The sequence below is a fragment of the Alligator mississippiensis genome, chromosome 3 (genome assembly GCF_030867095.1).
Source record: "Alligator mississippiensis isolate rAllMis1 chromosome 3, rAllMis1, whole genome shotgun sequence".
Classification (NCBI taxonomy): Eukaryota; Metazoa; Chordata; order Crocodylia; family Alligatoridae; genus Alligator; species Alligator mississippiensis.
Genome location: NC_081826.1, coordinates 238346218 through 238366252, shown reverse-complemented (window position 1 = coordinate 238366252; position 20035 = coordinate 238346218). Strand labels below are relative to the sequence as shown.

Here is a 20035-nt window from a genome sequence, read left to right as displayed (position 1 = left end):
AGCCATAAAGCTTTGCTTACACACCAAGTACTGTGCATTTCTCTGAGCTGTGCAGAAGTGCAGGTACTGAGCACAAAGTGTTTGCTGAAAAATAGTATTTTTCTTTTCAGTTATTTTGTAGCATGCAGTAACTGTCAGAAGTCTGCATTAAGACTGTAAGTCTTTAAGGCAAGGATGATGTCTTTTCTTTTTATCTTCTATAAAGTTAAGCACATGGTTGTCTTCATAAAAAAGAAAGAAATTTGGTCTGATGGGTTTCATTTGCCTTGTAGCTGCTGGCCTATGAACTACATAGGAGTAAATTTTGGTTGCAGAATTACAGTTGGAAAGAGGTTCTTTATTTTCAAGTCAATATGATGAGGTGCATAATTCTTGAAATAAAAGCTCCTGCAGACAATAAAATTTGTTAATAGACAAAAAGAAAAATACTTGTGCAGGACATGTCAAAACCAGTTTCTCAAACCAAATGGTTTCTATTATCTGGATTTGTTTTCCCCTAAGGCTGGAAAAGTCCTTGGAAATTAATTGGTGAAATCAGTTATTACTGAAAACTGGTTTTGATTTTTTTTTCCAATTGTAAGCCTGTGATCTATAGCTGCTGTCACCATAGCTGCTGTCACTGTTGACTTACCCTAATATTATAATTTTTCTGTGCCATTCAAATTATTGTGGCACTATTGATCATTGTGAAGGATTCTGTGCTATGAAACCACACAGAGGAACACAGAGCTTGTTTTGATTTAAAGTGATAAATGATTATTCATCGGCTGTACTCCTTGAACAAACCTTGGAAATCCCCTTTAAGGGAAAACAAAAGTGAAACTAAAAGTGTAATTCAAGGCTGCAGAAGCTGCAACGTACAGGCTGTGAAGTACAGCAGCTTCCATGCATTTGCTTTTAAAAAACAAAATTACTTTTATTTTTCGCAAGGAAAGCATCATGATCAAACAAGAACATGCCTAAAGAAGTCATGTAAGACAGCTCAATTGTAGAAATAAGCGGGGGAGGGTGGAGAAGCTGAGTTCAAGAAGGGAGGCTTGGGGAAGACATTCGGTAATTGAAACTCTCTCACTTTTTTTTGCTCTCGATTCCTTTCTTTACAGTTGTTGTAAGCCATCTTTTAAGCCGTGTGGTGAGTGAAGTATCAGTACATAAGAATATTCCATTTTCAAGGCTTAATACAAAAATATTCAAATTAAATTGCATGAATATGCAGATTGTATTGAGCAAAATGTGTGAGACAAGATAGATCATTAATTATATTTTTACACTCTTCTTTAAGATGGAATAATATTGTTTTTTTACAGACTTTCTGACTGTTAAGCGAAGCTCTTATACCTGGATTCAGCGAGTAGAGAACCTTTGATGAGAAAATTGGCTGTATTCTCACCCTTGTACCGCAGAGGAGTTTGAATTTGATATCATGAGCAAGAGAGGGATTCAGTAAGGGGACTGATGTAATCTCATTGGCAGGTGATAAAGGCCATTTTAGCTGAGGCATTCTGGACAAGCTGTTTGGAATATCACTGCTAAATTTATATAACTAATAAAGACCTGCAGATTATTGTGAGCACCTTATTCCATGACTCTTGTGTTTTTCTAGAACACAAAATAAGCTTGAGAGTTGTAAGTCTTCCTCTCGTTCCCTACAAACAGTGTCATCTCATAAGCAAATTTTTTCTTCGAGGTCTGTTGACCTTAACATTTTTAGGACAGTTGCTAATGAAGTACTTATCAGAAGAAAGTGGAGAATTTATTTTATATTTCATGCTGTATCATTATTTAATATGATTATATATTGTGACTATTATTTTGATTTTGATATGTTACAGTAATTTAGTTCAGCAAAACCTATTTCAGCAATATCTCTTAGCACATGTGTAACATCGAGCACATGCAACAATCTATGCAAGGATTGGGCCTTATCACATTTTTCAGGTGTCTGCTAGAGAAATCTAAAGCTTCAAGCATCTCTTGCCATTTTTGAACATTTGGATAAACATAAACAGAGCCACCTTTTTGTATTGATATGCAGGAAACTTTATAACAATTAATGAAAGATATAGCAAGAAGTGCCTTGGCTTTTCTTAAAGTTCTCTGTTTTATTTTCCTCCAGATGAGCATTCATTTATCAGAAGACTTCATTATTGCCATGAAGCATTCAAAGCAAATAATGTTTTTAGAAAGTGGAAGTTTCTAGCCTGAAGAAAACCATGTTTATCTTTTTTTTTTTGAGAGAGAATAGATTTTTCTATGCCTTTACAATGGCTTGTCTCTGCAGAAGATATTCATTGTTAGTATTACTGCAGATATTATATATTTATTCTCCGGGAAATTATGCATGTACAAATGAAGCAAACAAAGACAATGAGACTTTTCCTACCAATAAGAGGCCATTTCCTTGGACCAGTCTGAAGCTTCCACGTGTGATTGTTCCACTCCACTATGACCTCTGTATTCACCCTGATCTTTCTACTTTACATTTTACTGGGCAGGAGACAATAGAGATTTTTGTCAGAACAAACACTAGCTTTATCATCTTGCACAGCAAAGATCTTGAAATCACCAGCTCTGTTCTTCTGTCCAAAGGTGACATGTGGTCCAGTACACCAGGAAAGAAACTTCAAGTTTTAGAACATCCTTCACATGAACAAATTGCCCTGCAGTCTCCTGAAGAATTAGGTGTGGGCCAAGTCTACCTGGTTACGATTGAGTTTCATGGAAAGTTGGCAGATGGCTTTGATGGGTTTTACAAGAGTTCGTACAAAACTCATGGTGGGGAAACAAGGTAAAAGTATATTTAAAAATGTATGGGTACCTCTGTGTTATAAGACTTCATAACATAAAAGCTCTGCAGCTAATATACTGTCCATCATGCTTCCTATTCAGGCAGAGGATTTCCTGTTGGTCAGAGAGAACAATCCTTACTCCCCAGTTTACAGTCATTTGTGATGTAACTATTGTGCTTCTAACTAGCCAGAACAGAACATGACTCTGCAGCACTCTGATATTGGTCAAAAGATCCAGCTAGGCCTCAACCCTGACCTAAGGACTTGTACCCCATAAAACTTCCATGATGTTATTTCTTTTCTCATATTGATTTTACACTAATGGGACATCATGGACTTCAAGGCACTTTCTTCTTTATGTGAGAGGGGAATCAGGCATAGAAAGTCCCGGCATGGCCCTGCAAATGCATTCCCTTCTTAATTAAGATACAAAATTCCAAATTAAGCCCAGGGAGCTGTAAAGTGGCTGAGCATTTTATTTTTATACAGAGAAAAGCTCAGGAAAACATACAGTTAACATTAACAGTGATGTATGCACCATTCAGTTTGCAAACTGTCTGAAATGGGGAATGTCTTTATCTTTGTGTCTTGTACAGCACAAAGTTGTCAATGCTTATCAAATTAAAATAATAGCAATTAATAATTACACAGGCCATAATGTTATTCAGTTAGCAGTAGGTCTCACTAAGAACTAAGAAGGAATAAATTATTGTTTGAATTTAGCCTTTTCTTATTCATAAAGTGCCCTTGCTTTAATATAATTGTTTGCTATTCTAATTTTTTTTGTGAACAAGCCGTAGCTGATGGATTGTTCACTAGGTTCCTTTGGACTTTTGCTTTTGACTTGAAATGGATGATTTTGCCATGAAACAAATGATGCTTGTGATTAAATGAATCTGCATTGCTGGCCACAAGTGAACTTTCCAAAACAATTTATATAATAAATGCTTGGTTCGAATGGTTGTTGCCTAAAGTGAAATACTATTTAGACTCCTCAGAATGTCCATGAAGAATCACAATTGTTCAATTCTACTTTGCAGCATCAGTTCAGAGTACGTGGCCTGAAATCTCAGAGCATCTTGCTTATCAAATGCAGTACATAATATTAGGTGTGTTTATAGAATGATAATGATGTATGACTGAGACATAAAACAATGAATACTTTGATTTCTTAGGCAGGCATGTGCACATTCATTTAAAGCTGAAGACTCCCCAGTATACAGTACTGTTACCATGCTAAAACTATATGTGCGCATGAAAAAGTCTTTAGAGAATTATGGCAATATTTCTTATGAAAGTAAAATTCCCATCAATATGAGTGGGGAAACTTAAATCACGTTTGTCTGTGTATGGAAAATAAGATCAATCAAAACCTTTGTGACTAATTTAGTAGTTTGGGGACAGTGTAGCCTTCTGAAAAAAAGAAGAAAGTGAGACTCAGGCTGTGATATGTAAAGAGAAATTTGCAATGTTGTCAGTTTTCATGCTTTTTCCACAAGCCTTGTAATATTTAAAGCCAACACCCTTGAAATGATGTGATTGTGGGAATCTCGGCTTTCATTAAAAGATAGTTAGCTGCTAAAGTTCATAGTTGTGAGAAAGAACTGGAAATATGACTACACTAGACTTAGAAAACAGGACAAAAATATTTTTTCCTTAAAATGTTTCTTTATTTCTGAACACTGGAGGCAGAATTCTTGTACGTTTTTGGAACTTACCAAACCCACATGTGGCCTTTTGGCCACTTAGGTTAAGAACAGACATTGCACTTAGCCTTGGATAAGTTGTGCCTGTGTCCTGGAACAAAAATATCCTGGGATTGGCATGTACACACATCGCCCTTCTAATCAGAGTTTAGTGAGCAGCTGAATGCAGTGCCACTTTTCTGCTATTGATTCAGTGATGCAATCTTGGGGTAAGTGTGCAGATGTACTTTGAAATATCTTGGGGTAAACTGTTACTACCTCTTATCTGAGAAACTTTTTAGGATTGATCTCAGAGCAATGGATATGGATGACTGTATAATTTTACTTTGTCCTGGGATAAAATAGTTTCTCCTGGGATGTGATGTCTGTGTGCAGCCTTATGCATAGTTTACAATTCTGTTACCCCTGCAGTGTAAACATGGAAGTGTGAGGATGTCACTGAAGGTTTGGGAAGGTTGGGAAGCATGGCTGGGATGGGCTGGGGCAGGGACTCCTGGGTGCAAGACAAGGAAGCGGGAGTGGTTTGAGATGGGTTTTCTAAGATTTTGGAGTGTTATTTGGGGAGTCTGTTTTTATTTCATACCTGTACGTTTTCTTGTAAACTACCCTGAGCTGCCTTTGGACAGGGCGGCATATAAATCTAATAAATAAATAAACATTGAGCACGTGCAGAATCTATGCACTGGCCAGGCCAGTATGTGGCTCTGAATGCATTATCATTATGGACATGTAAGTCATGAGCTCGTAGCTGGACATGATTAATGGGTGACAAACACCAGAGGAGGAGGCAGGGACTGGAACTATGCTTTAGTTCCAGTAGCGGGTAGTTGGACCACTTAACCAGCTAGTGAGAGCAGTAATGTAACTAAGAAGGGCCAAGTGAGGCAGCAGCCCTGAGCGCAGATTTGAACGGCAGAGGGGTGCGGGGGGTGGGGAGGGACAGACAGGATGGAAAAATCACAGCTGCTGCTATAGCTACATGATTGACAGAAGTCATCTCTGTTGCCACATGTTGGTGCTTCCCCAAGTGCCCCGTTGCCCTATTATGCCTCTGTGTGGGAGACCCAGGGTCTGGGCACAACTTCCTTACCAGATGGATTTTGAACCTGCCTCTTTCTGACTTTCCAGTGCAGTGCTCTAATCACCAGCCCCTTCTGGAAAGCAGTAGGCCCATTATAGCCTGAAACTTCCCCACTACACTTCATCTTTATCCATTGGGCTTATTAACTGCAAGGGAAGTCTGAGAGATGTGGGTGAGGGGAGCCAGGCCTGTGTCTTCTGCTTCTAGGGTGATTATGTATCCTATTTTTGTCAGGACAGTCCCATTTTAAACACCTCTCCTAGGCATCCCATTGGTTTGGTCAAATGAACACATTGCATTCCCATTTTCAATGGGAATTCAGTGGTGGCAGTGCTCTTAAGCCAAGAGCTATGATAAGGGGGTGCTAGCCCCGCAATATCCCGCAGCGTAACTCCTTCCACTCTCTGATGAACTTAGCTGAGAGCAGAGCTTGGAGATAGCTAAGCATGTTGGAGAGCAGAGCAGAGTACTGCAGGGTGCCAGAGGACTTTTGAAAGGGAAGCATTTAGGTCATTCCCCTAGTCCCGAAACCAACGCACACACTTTTCAGGTTGTCCTGAAATTTGAGACTCAATATGGTTACCCTATTTGCTTCCTGGACAAGTGCCTTAACCACTCAGCTGTTGGAGATCAAACATAAGAGGGTTTCTTTCTGGGACATATATGCAGGTATATGTGTATATAGTCTCAGACCTGCCCAGTCAGTGCATAGCCCATGGTGCGTGTTCAATATATACATGTATGCTTATGCACCCATACTGCAGGGTGTGCACAAATTGTGCACAAGTTGCAAAAAAGCCACAGATGTGGCGGGTAAGTACCACTTAGGTGCACAAACTGAAATAAGATTCTGTCCTTAGGGGGGAAATTTGGAAGTAAAATTCAGTGTCTGATTCAAGAGCTAATGAAAGCAGTTCTCAAAGATAAAAGGTGTGAGAAGAAGGATCTGATCTAACTTTTTAAATTGGGTAGTGGGCAGGTCCTGCTTGGTTCAGAGACCTTGTCTAAAGAACTCCCTTAGCAAAGGTCTATCTCTTTTCAGCAAAGCATGAATTATTTTAACAAATGTTTTGAGGGTACAAGGTTTCTATGGATGCCAGAACTAGCTTTATCTTATGGGTGTCATGCTGTTTACTTTTATGTCATAACTTCCCTCAACAGATTGTGTTAATTTGGACATTACAAATCTGATAAGCAGAAATCTCTCTTGAATGTAAATGTATAACTGGTGGTAATGAGATCAAACATGATCCAGTAATTCTATTTTAGCACTAGTACTAGTGCTGGCACAAAGTATGGAAGATTTCAAAACAGTGAAGAAAACCTATAATTTTACTGGCATTTGCACTGTGTTTTAACCAATAAAGAAGTATAACAGTTCTGATTAGAAATCTATTGTAAAAACTACTCTATCGAGCTTAATCCTCCCACAGTGTATGACACAACATTTAATGACATTATTCTTGGTTTCATATTTAACCTGGAATTTTTTTTCTTTACAGAATAATTGCTACTACACATTTTGAACCTACCTCAGCACGAATGGCTTTTCCATGCTTTGATGAACCATCTTTCAAAGCCAACTTTTCTATCAAGATAAGGAGAGAAAAACAGCACATTGCATTGTCCAACATGCCCAAGGTTTGATTTTGTAAAAAAACTAGGGGATGTGTAATTTTAGAACAACTGTGTGTACAACTGAGATAATGCGTTCCATGTCAGAGTAATTTTTTTAACCTGATCCTGCTAAGTTTTATGTTTGTTTAAGCATATATATGACCTCTGCAGCAGGGGGCATAGCAGGATCTCTTGAACGTATAATGACAACATTTCATAGAAGCAGGACATTGGCTGCTATGGTGCCCCTGCTTTATCTGTGATGGGTTATGGCGTTAGGTCTGTGTTGTGTCAGGGTTGACAATAGACTTATGTCAAGCTTAGATTATGGATTGTATAGGATGGTTTGGATAGGGATGATCCTGCCTCAGGCAAGGGGTTGGACTAGATGGCCTCTGGAGTTCCCTGTCAGCCCTACTTTTTTCCGATTCTATGATTCTGTGATATCAATGGAAATAACCACAGGTATAAAGTTAAGCAATTGTGTAAGTGTAGCAGCAGTGTATCCAGGCAGCTGGTACACCAGTTTTGCTGCCTTAGTTTACCTTTTCTCTCAAGTCAACCAAAGGCGTACAATTGTTTTCTTTTTTCTCTTTTTTTTAATCAACACACCCCTTTAAAGGATCTAGGTAGGTAACACAAACAGTTGAACTTAAAACTTTTAGTCCTCAAAAAAAAAACCAGGCTTACTTGTTCCTTCCAGCACCATTTGTATAGCCTGCCTGGGCTTTACGGCTCTTTACCACAGTAGGCTCCTATTTCCTGTAGGTCTCTGTCTTTTAAGTTAAGCCACAGGCTTCCCTAATATCTATAGCAGCTAGTCTTGTCATTGTTGTCCAGCCTGGCAGGATTACTGCTCCTTAGACTCCTCAGGGATCTTGGTGTCTTAAGCTGTTTGATTTTAAAATGTAAAAAGTTGACAAGCTCTGGGACATTGCTCCCCTTAGGTTGTTACAGCATCAAGATCTGTTCAGGGTAGGGACTATGCCAGCTTGTTTGTATGAAGGGCGTGTAGTGTATTGGGCATGGCGGTAACATACAAATAAGTATTCCTACTGTAATTTCCCAGACTCTTAGTTTGACTTCAACTAAAGTCAAATCTGCTAAACCAGGGGTGTCAAACATACAGCTGGATGTGGTGGGCATGACCCTTGTCAGAAGGGGGATAAGCAAGAGCTGTGCAACACAGCCCTGCTCACTCTGCAACCACTTGGCCTGTGGCTGCTTGCACACCCCACCCTGGCAAGTGGCTGTCTGTCCCACAACCACTCGCTCCACTGCTGCGATGGTGGTCACCACTGCTGCAGCACTTGCTGGGGGCTGGGTCCAGCCTGTGAGGAGCTTCCAGCATCCGGATCTGCCCGGGACTAAATGCAAGTTTGACACCCATCTGCTAAACAAATTATTCATGGTATCAGTCTGTTAGTTCGTGGGAATTGTTAACGTTTGTAAATATAAGAACATACCTTTTTTTTCCTCCAAAAACTTCAGACTAAAACAACTGAACTTGGAGGAGGCCTTTTGGAAGATCATTTCGATGTGACTGTGAAAATGAGCACTTACCTCGTGGCATATGTCATTTGTGACTTTAAGTATTCAGAGGCCACAACTTCATCAGGGATCAAGGTGAGTTCATGCTCAGTTTGGCCACATAAGATCCTTTTTTTGATCCTCACAATTGAGCTGTAGCATGAAGTACATTGCTAAAATCACTCATTTTATAGGTTTCTGTTTATGCATCACCGGACAAATGGGACCAGACCCGTTATGCCTTAGATGCAGCAGTAAAACTACTGGAATTTTATGAGAAGCATTTTGATATTAGCTTTCCTTTACCAAAACTCGGTAAGTCAAATATCTAAATCAGCACAGTTTATATAAAGTTCTTTCAGTCAAGAAGATTTCTGTTTCACTTCTTTCCCTTTCCCCCACAAAACTAAGTGAACAACACAAAATGTTATTCCAATTAAGAAAAAGCCAATATGTCATATGAAAAATTGTGTTGTAGTAAAGTGCTTATAGGCATCTGCATAGTTTGTCTGAAATCAAAATGTTTTACCTTATAAGGGCATAAATTATTTCTTTGATCTGTACCACAGATAAGCCCTAAGACTTTAATTAACTATGTAGCTTAACTATGTAAGAATAGTCAATGTAGAAATCGCTTGCAGAATACTGAAATGGAAACAATGGAACAAATGGAAAAAATTGGAGAACTTGAGATTCCATTGCAACATAATCTTTATAATCTGAATGTCAAGAAAGACAGATATGTTCAGCTGATTGAGGGAATTTTTGAAGTAATTTATAATGTATAGCGTATGGGCCTCTTTCTCTGTTAACAGGAAGTTGCTGATAAACAAAGTTTGGCTAATCAAATGTGTACTGCCTTTGAAAAATCCTCCTGTTGTGCCTACAGTTAAAGGAAACTCCTTAAATCTAAGTATTGAAACTTGCTAAATACTTAATGATGCAGCCAGTACTGCAAATGCTTACTCATATGACTAACAGTTTGCAGGTTTATTGACTGTATACACTGTATTTCTCTGGTTTGCACTGTATGAATATTGGTCCAATATGAATATTGACTACACTGCCTAAATCCTGTTCCAGTACATACTGAGCTCGGTGTAAAATTGTAGGAAAGATTTTCTAGTGTCACTTTCTTTTCTTTGATTGATCTTACATTCCAGGTTGAAAGTAAGTCCCCAGGACACTGCATTTCAATTAATCTAAAACCTAGTGTGATAGATGGAGTTTTGCAGCATATCACCCAGCACTTGCTCCATCATATTTAAAAACACTCTGTTGACTCTCTGATAAAGCAATATTTAAATCAAGATTGGATTTTTAAAGGGAAAAACATTATTGAAGAGAAGTAGTAGACTGACACTAGAATTAAATTTCCATGAGCACAGGAACCAGGAATTACAGCCCAACAAGTCTTAGAAGGGGTCTTATCCCGTCCACGTCTCAGAAAACAACCGTGCAGATCAATGAAAACAAAGCAGCAGGGAGAAAGGCAGCCCAAAGAGCTTCAGCAGCAGAAGTGCTAAGAACAAGGGCATGCTTTATTTAGCTTTGTACTTGGAATAGCATCAGATGGAAAGCTCATTTTCAATAGCCTCTTTTAATGCCCATATCAAATATGGAACTAGCTGCAAATGAGATAATAAATATTAAAGTCCCTGGTGCATGGTACTGGTTTGAGAAGAGATAAATCATTCATCCTTGGCAACTGCTCTTCCTCATGCTGAATATCCTCTCTGATTAACACTTGGGTTTTCATTTCCTTCCTGGAAATTTCTTAGCATTTTGGGTAGGGGTTTTTGTTTATTTGTTTTTCTCTTTTTAGGCAGGTCTGTCATGCTCATCTTAAACATTGAGTAAGTTCTACAAGACAAACCAATCTTCATTTAAAAATGGTCTTTACTGTTTAATTTTTTATAAATTTATTTTTTCCAGGTGATATATATATATGTATATAATATTATATGTAGACACACACACACACAGACACACACTAGCCAATTGCCTGTCATGAATGACAGATTTAAAATAATGAAGGAGTGTTTACAGTTGTCACAGGCAAGGTCAGCTCCCAGACTACTGCACCTGGCAACACAGTTTGGGGAAGAGTGAGCAGCCTATTGTGGTGAAAAAGCAGTTTAGGGACTATTTAGAAAAGTTGTACATGTACAGGTCCATGAGGCTGGATGCGATGCACCCGAGGGTGCTGAGGGAGTGGCTGATGTTATTGCAGAATTGCTAGCCATTATCTTTGAAAACTTGTGGCAATTGAGAGAGGTCCTAGATGATTGGAAAACAGCAAATATAATGCTCATCTTCAATAAAGATAAGAAGGAGAATCTGGGGAACTACAGATGGGTCATCCTTACCTTGGTCCCTGGAAACATCATGAAGCAGGTTCTCAAGGAACACTTGGAGAAGAAAGTGATTATCATGGGCGACTGGTGCCTCCTGAATTATTGGGGGCACTTACCCCTCCAGCAGCCAGTCAGTGACCAGGGAAGGAGGGGTCCCCCCTCAACTGATCACACCAACCCAGAAGTGCCAGTGGCACTTCTCCTGTAAGTGTACTTAAGATGTGGGTTCAGCATTTGTGAATATTTGAAACCGCGAATGCTGAACCCGCGAATAGCGAGGGTTTCCTATACTGAAGGGTAGGGCTAGGATTCAGACAGACCTAGACAAATTGGAGGATTGGATCAAAAGACACTTCATGAAGTTCAATAAGGACAAGCGCGAAGTCCTGCACTTACGACAGAACAATCCCATTCGGCAGTCCAGACCAGGGACTGGCTGGCTAAGCAGCAGCCCTGGAGGAAAGGACCCAAGGGTTTGTGGGAGGGGAGGCAAAAGTCCCCCTCCTAGCATGTCCCGGGACCTCGCCCAATGAGCCCCAGTACTTACCACAGGGGCTGGGACGAGCAGCAGTTGGGGGAAGACGCCGATGCAAGCTCAGCAGCTCTGCAACTGCCTGAGCCTGTGGATCAGCAATCCTTGGGGGCAGAGCCTGGGAGCAGCATGGGCTGCTCAAAAGGCAGCTGAGGAGACACCCAGCTCCCCAGCCTTGGATGGCAGAGCCACGCAGAGAGAAGCAGAACGCTGGTGGGGAGGAGCAGGCCGCCGGCAGGGAGCCACAGGCGTGGAACCACGTAGGAGCGACAGAGCGGGGCTCAGGGCGAGAAGCCTCAGCAGCTGACGGGGCTACCTGACAGGAAAAACCCTGAGGCGGAGCTCAAGGAATTGGAGTTGGCCAGAGAGGCATGGTAGGGAGACGAAGGTGGTCCTCACAGTCGTGGGCAGAGATCAAGCCCTGCGGGAGCAGCCAAGAGCCTTGGTGGGGCTGGGCGGTGAGAGACGGCAAGACATGGCAGACAGCCAGGGGAAGAGAGAGAGGCAGGTGGCAACTGGTCTGGCACCCAGTGGTAAAGGAGCGACTCCCACCTGTTGGTGGGAACAGGAGTGATTTAGCTCCCTATCAGTGGGCCCCCCGCTGAAAAGAGTGGTCGGAGGGAGCAACGTCAAGTCTTCCTCCCCCTCCCCCTCCCGGGGAGGCAGAAGGGTCTGGGGAGCCAGAGTCCCCTGTACTTCATCAGTAGGTGACTATGCCTTCACAGGGAGTGAAGGACCTTTTGAGTTATTGTTACCCCAGACTGGGGTGTGTTTAGTTTGTCCACGGGTTGGCCTGAAGATTAAGGACCAGCCCTGTGGTGATTGAAGGCCAGACACCCTACCCTGCTTGGGGCAGGCCTTGAGGTAAGGAGAGATCACCCTTGGGAAAGGTCCAAGGAGGCTGGGCTCTCCCCGGCCATGGATGTGGTAAGAGTGGGGTAAAGGGGAGGTTTGGAGCCCCACGAAGAAAGACCCAGGGCGGCATCCCAGCTGGGACCACCGACAGGGTGTCCCCCATCTATCAACATCAAAGTCGTGGCAGACGAGTAGGGGCAGCGCTCAGAACCATCTAGGTGTTCCTAAGGTGCGGTTTCACCCTGACATCGCTGGGGAGGAAGGTGCCAACCAAGAAGGGGCCAAAGCCATACAATGCCTACCAGCAACGGGGTTACTTTGGATAATAAACTGAATATGAGCCCACAGTGTGCCCTTGTTGTGAAGAAGGCTAACAGCCTAATGGGCTGCATTAGTAAGAGTGTTGCCAGCAGATTGGGGGAAGTGATTTTTCTTCTCTATTTGGCACTGGTGGGGCCACATCTGGAGTACTGTGTCCAGTTTTGGATCCCCACTACAGAAAGGATGTGGATAAATTAGATAAGAGTCCAGCGGAGGGCAACAAAAACGTTCAGGTGGCTGGGGAACATGACTTGTGAGGAGAGGCTGAGGGAACTGGGCTTATTTAGTCTGGAAAAGAGAAGACTGAGGTGGGATTTAATAGCAGCCTTCAACTACCTGAAGGGGGGTTACAAAGCAGATGAAGCTAGACTGTTCTCAGTGGTAGCAGATGACAGAACAAGGAGCAATGGTCTCAAGTTACAGCAAGGAAAGTTTAGGTTAGATGTTAGGAGAAATTTTCTCACTTGGAGGGTAGTAAAGCAGTAGAACAGGGTACTGAGAGATGTTATGGAATCTGAATCCTTAAGTTTAAGACCCAGGTATGTGGGGATGTTCCTACTTTAAAGCAGGGGGTTGGACTAGATGACTTCCTGAGGTCATGAACAGTTTTGGGCAGTGACCCACACTTAGCCTGCAGTACAATTAAAAGTGCAAGTTCTATGAGCTAACACTTATGAATAAACTCAGAATAAATTTAAAATGTAAAAGAACAGAGATGAGTAGAAGATAATGAGATTTGCAGTATACAGATTTCTAGGGAAAAGGAGGGGGTGGATTATTATCTAGAGATGAAGAAACACATCGGCTTAATACCACTGGAAACAAAAAGGAACCGTAAGGAACTGCCAGAGAGTGAAGGAAAGAGAAGAAAAGAACACATTTATTCAACTTATGGTAGCACTTTTTAGGGGACTGGCTACATCTTTAAATGTTAATCTGTTATTTGATAAATTGGATTAATTAATAAAAAAGGTTATAAAAGGACAAGCTTGTTAGTTCCCATCCTCACTTTGCTTCCCAAGGAGGAGCCTGAGGTTGATTTGCACCCCATTTCCAATTGTTTTTCCCTTTCATCTCCTAAGTAGGAGTTGATGCAAGTCATTTCATGTTTGGGAAAGAATATGTAGACCAAGCAATCTAACAACCACAAACAGTTTGAGGACTAAGTAAATAAGACAGCTTCTTTTTTTAAATCTTAGATCTTATTGCTGTTCCTGATTTCCAGTCAGGAGCTATGGAAAACTGGGGTCTCATCACATACAGGGAGACTTCTCTACTCTACAATCCCAAGACCTCCTCAGCAGCTGACAAACTGTGGGTCACCAAAGTGGCACATCAGGTAACTATAGACTTCTTTCCTAGCAAGCCTGGTAAGATGTCAATGAAAAAGCTGAGGCTGAAGTATAAATCAAAAGAGCTTTTAAAAAGTTAATATTAGCATCAAGAGAACAAATCACTTAGAAGGGAGGAGGGTGACGAATAATACTCAGTACTGTTTACTAGACACCTTTTTACTGTAGCATCTGGGGTGCTGTATTGACTCATTTACATAAACCTGTTTCAAGGCAGAATAACTCAACTGATTTATGGAATTATTTCAGATTGAAATTTGTGTATGTGTAAGCAGAATGCATTCCACTGCCTGGCAATGCAGAAAACAAGAGAATCGTGTCCCAGGATAGTCCCTTGTCAGCATACATATTTATAATTTCAGATGTCTTTTATTGTAGTAGCTTCAGACTTTCTGCTTTAAGAAATTAACTTTTTCCCCTTGGACTATTAATGGTAAATGTTGAAATTCCTTCTTTTGTAGGTTTGAAAAAGTAGTAAATATGAGAAAGATATGAATATAGGCATTATGAGCCATATAGCATTGAAACTGGAGCCTTCAATTTATTCACAGAACCGATTCAGGAAATGAACAGTGAGTGTTTAAAATTCCTCTATGTACTCCTAGAAGAAGTCACAGTATTAGTTGGGAAATGCTTCTTGGAGGAAGAAGTTATATAATCTTCCATGTCAAGTCAATATTTGCATCCTTTGTTTTAAAGTACACAGAATACATTTTTTCAACCGCGAATTGATTTTTTTAATTAGCTTTTTTTAGATTTTTATCTTGATATCTGTGTTTTTGTCTTTTTTTTGTTTGTTTGTTTGTATTTGTTTGATTTTTTTTGTGCATGAATAAGATCTTAACAAAGGACATGGATATGCCCGAACTTCAGTTCCAAGTTCCATAGTTAACTATAGTATCTACCATGTTTCATTTTAAGTTTTGTTTGCTTGTGATTTTGTCCTTCAGTGGTTTGGTGAAGGTTTTGCCCGGTTCATGGAGTTGATTTCTCTTAATGCGACCTACCCAGAACTGCAGTATGTAAGTAATACTGTTACCATGATTATACTTTTCCCTCTAAAAACAGTATGGATATGACTACCAGAACAGATTCAGCAAAACAAACTTTGTCTGAAAGTGGATTAGCAAAGAGAGCAAAGGAAATTTAGAAAAGTACTTTATTTATAGAACTGGTTTCTAATCTGGGAGTACGTTTCACATTAAATATCATCTCATTTTCCTTTAAATTCGATTTCTTTCCTTCTCCCTCTCTTCACTTGGTCTAATCCAGGGGTGGGCAATTATTTTGGCTGGAAGGCCACTTAACAAGTGTTGGTGGACTGTTGAAGGCTGCAAGGGTAGCCCCACCCCCTGATGGGTGCCCCACCCCCTCATCGCCATCTTGGGACAGGAAGACCTGCCCCTAGTCCCTGACTTTTGCCACTGGAGTCTCTCCCCTTACCCCAGAAGTACTCCTTTTGGGAGAGGGGGGTTGCCATCTTGAAACTGGAAAAAAACCCAATCATATACTCCCCAAAATCAAACATCTTCTATAACTTATTTAAATTTTATTTAAAAAAATTGTTGTCCTGATATATGTGTGTTTGCATAGTATATATAGAGGCAATTGCATAATAGCTCAAAGTACAGTCTCTTGTATATTGTATACTCTTGTATACTGTGTGTATACCGCAGCCATTTGAGCTGGGGTGGAGCAGCCCCAGGCTGACAGCAGGATCGGGTTCATCCCCAGGCTCCAGGTAGTGACGTCAGGGCTGGCTGGGGCACAAGAGTGCCAAAACTGCAGAGCTGTGTGGCTGGCCCCCTGAATTTGCTGCCAGCCTGGGGTTGTTCCACCCTGGCTCAAACTGCTGCAGTCCCAGTCACCGTCCACAAGTGCATTTCTGCGCAGTAAATGACTCTAGTGTAAGATAGGACTATCCCTGATAGTCCTATCTTACGGCGGAATTAATTTACTATGCCCTGATAATGGCACATGTAGATGGTGATGCTTTACCGCAGAGCTAGTGAGTCTGCTCTGTAGTAAAGCACACATGTAGATAAACCCAGTGCTGTTCTAGCTAAAGCAGAGTATTTTGGAGTGGTATGCTGAGTACTGTGTATCATAAAGAAACTGCTATGAACTCAATACTTAATATGATTTAGTACATGTAAATGCTCCTGTAAACAGTGATGCAATCTGAAAAATTCTCCAGTTCTCTGTATCTCTTCTAGATACCTCTTTGTTCACTCCTCTATAAAGAGAGGGGCCAAATTCTGTTCTGGTTGTGAATTTTGACCTTTCTCTTCATTAACTTGTTGGGGAAATTTGAATGAGGTCTATTTTTATTAGGCATTAAAGTACTAACTTTTATAGATTGTTTACAAGAATTTCTTGCAAAGATTGCAGATGGTTAGGATTTTCAGTAATATTGTGCAGAGTAAATGGAATATAGCTCTAAGGTGTTCAGTATAGAGGTTGCACTTCTTCATTATGTGTTGTAAGATGTTATTGATTTATTTCTGTCATTTGACTAGTTATATATTTCTAAGAGGTGATGATTGTCCTTACATCCCACAGGAGGACTACTTTATGAATGTATATTTTGGTGCAATTGCAAGGGATTCATTAAATTCTTCTCGTCCGATCTCCAACCCAGCAGAAACCCCCATTCAGATAAATGAAATGTTTGATACTGTGTCCTATGATAAGGTACTGCATGTCATTTAATGTAAAGTCAACAATGCCAAAGACCCTTTGTCCTCACAGTGTTTGGAGTTCTAGGCAACTTGAAGGATGTCTGTTTGAAGGGAATGAGTCTTGCAGCAGGATGGCAGAAAAGACATTCGCTCTCTGATTTTTGTCCAATCTCCTGTGCATGATTTACAGATTATGATTCCATTCCAGGGCTGCTGGCCCAAACCCTCTAGGACTTCCCATTATTAGTGATAACACGGGACAAAAATATAGCTTCTGTACAAGTTGCCAAAGGAAACTGGACATTTCCTTGACTGAAGGTTTTCAAGAAGAGCTGGAGAGGTTTAGGAATAGTGAATCCTGTTCTGTGCGAGAGATTGGATTAGATGACCCTTGAGGTCCCTTCCAAGCTGTGGCATAACTAGGATGCAGCAACCAGGCCAGCAGAAAAAATGGCTGCTGCTGTGGCCGTGCAATAGTGATCACATGGCATGGTGGCTTCCAAAAGCTGCCCTGCATATGACACCTGACCCTGGTGCCAAACCATGTAATTACACCTCTGCTTCCAATAATGTGATACTATGATTCTGAATACATGGATATGCGTGTGCACGTGTGTGTGCATGCGCATGTGTGCACGTGCACTTTCCCTGCACTCCATTCCATGAGCCCTTCTGTCAGAGCCGGCCATAGGAGTGGGCAATGTGGGTGACTACCCAGGGTGCCATGGTCAGAACACAAACACACACACCCACACCCACCCACCCACCCACCCTGCCTTGTTTGATTCCTACCCCTCGACCTTCAGCCACTTCTTAGGAGGAGCTGGGCTGGGCAGTGCAGGCAGCTGTGGGAGCACATTTCCTGCCCCCCATGATGGGCCTGGGGCATGATGCTACCCACAATGCTGGGGACTAAGCTGGGGACAGGGCCACCTACCCGAGCTGCCATGCTTTCCCCTCTCCTTCTCCCACACCTCCCCACCTGATTGGGGCTGGCTGCACAGCCGCACTAGGAGTGTCGTGATCGCTCCCAGACAGCTGCCTGGTTGCTGCAGCTTCTGATACATACTATGGCAACTAATATTCATTCCATAGTAGGTTGCTTATGATGCATTTCTCTATTTTTTAATGTAAGATATTTAAATTAAGGCTTTGTCAATTGTTATGGCCTAAAACAACAACAGAAATTAACTTATGGGCTTGCTCAATGAGTAGTATAATAGACATTCACTCCAGACACCAAATTTTTTTACCTCTCAGTGTCAGATGACTATCTGACTTCCATTACAAGTTGCCAGAATACTAACGTGTATGTGAAGAACCACTGTTTTAAGTCGATTAATCATCAGCTTTAATACCTAAAGTGACCAACTGTCCCAGACTTTCTGGGACAGTTCTAAAAACTGGGTCTGTCCCACTGTCCTGATGACTCCCTGAAATAAAAGTTTGAAGAACTGGTCTGGGATCAGTGTCAGGCAGTGCCCTGCTTTGTTTCCTGAGAGCATGCAGCATGATGCTGCCTGGGACTGCTGAAAAATGACTCCGCTGCTTCCGTCCTTCTGGCTACCTCTCAGACCAGGTACTCATGTGGTTCTGTACCTAGGTCAACTCATCTACCTCTGTCTCTTAGCACTGCTGAGTGGCAGACCTAATTAGCTTGCACAATGTGATTCGTGGATTCTCCTGAATGCTGATTAGCCTGTCTATGGCATCACAGTAAGGTGTCTATGTTAACCAAAACAGGAAGTGGCGTAAATTGCTTCTGATTCTATGAATGAGTGCCAGACTTCTTTCCTGAATGTTGGCCCCTTATTATAATTACTTAAATTAGTTAATTCTCCATAAGCATATGCACATTAAAGGGATGACAACTAATTAGTGTTCGTAAGTGTTTTGTGCTCCTCAGATTAAAAGCATCACGCAAGTAGAATATCTTAATATTAGTTAATATAGGGCAGTCAGCTGTAACATTAACCACAGTCAGTGTAACTCAGTAGTGATGCAGAAGGAAGAATTTTAGTGCTCATTATTTTTGTGTGTAGCAATTCTTTTGTCTAAAATTTGTAGTCACTGAATATTTTGGCAAATTACATAATTCTATTTGGTATTAACATTTGTGTTCTTAAAGTGCTTAGCTGTTTGCAGTTTTCTGTCATTGGAAGCCACAGTAAGCTACAAAATTATGAAAGTTGGCTACTACTGTGGGAAGAATGCTAAATGCCATGAGACAGCTCTGAAGTCGGACATTGGCAAAAGTTATAAAGTAATAATATTTAAAACCTCAACAATGTGCCAAAGAATACCAGTCATCTGATCTCCTGAGTTGAATAGGTCCCTAAGCTTTCTTTTATCTCAGAAAGCATTAGGGAACCAGCCAAAGACTTTCTGGGAGTCATTGTCTTGAATGTCTATTTTCACTTAGCTGATGAAGACATCCAGTACATATAGCTAAAGTAATTTCATTATTTATTCCATATTTGCAATACATCCTAATTTAATAATCACTGGCTAAATGCATAAGGTTTGGCATGCAATGTAAAATTTATATTTTTGAATACCTGATACTTTTCTATTTTAGGGAGCTTGTATTTTGAAGATGCTCCAGGATTTCCTATCTGAGCAGGTTTTCCAGAAAGGAGTAATTCAGTATTTGAAGAAGTACAGCTATAGGAACGCAAAGACTTGTGGAACAGCCTGGCAAATGTGAGTTCCTCACTTGGGGGAATTATGTTGTGCTGTACACTTATCATGTTGATATAATAGTTGAAAACTGTGGGTTTCACCTGAAAGCCACTCAGGAGTGTATTAATTATCATATGGCATACTGTACTGTTACAGCATATTGTCTTCGGTCCATAATACTCCGCACTCCTGCTCTCCAGCACTTGGCATCCCCACTCTGCCCCATCCAGGGGCATTGAAATTGCTTATACCTCTGAATACATGTAGTTTCTGAATGTCATCCATATGGACCTCATTGCCAAATTGGAGCCCATGTTAATAGCTAGCTCTGTATTCTTCCCCATGCTGATCCCAGAGCATATGCTTAGCTTTAAGCCCATGAGTAGTCTTATTTACTTCAATGCACCTAAAGTGAAGCACATGCTGAATTTGAGGCCAAAATATATTTGAATTGTAGATGCTGGTTAATGGATCAAGTTAGTATTATGCAACTGTACTACAGTCAAATTAGTCTTATGCAACTGTACTATAG

General features: G+C 41.1%; 1 protein-coding gene across 1 annotated transcript in view; it reads left to right on the top strand.

Annotated features, from left to right (window-relative positions):
• Nucleotides 1-980: 980 nt before the first annotated feature.
• The window catches only part of LOC102560598 (endoplasmic reticulum aminopeptidase 2-like), a 39160-nt gene continuing 20105 nt past the window's right edge, over nt 981-20035 (top strand). Inside the window, 9 exon segments of the mRNA XM_014597218.3 lie at nt 981-2788; nt 7079-7217; nt 8685-8819; nt 8918-9038; nt 13988-14127; nt 15091-15162; nt 16703-16834; nt 19400-19496; nt 19499-19524. Of these exon segments, the coding sequence (XP_014452704.3) occupies nt 2214-2788; nt 7079-7217; nt 8685-8819; nt 8918-9038; nt 13988-14127; nt 15091-15162; nt 16703-16834; nt 19400-19496; nt 19499-19524 (1437 nt within the window). The 5' untranslated portion in view covers nt 981-2213.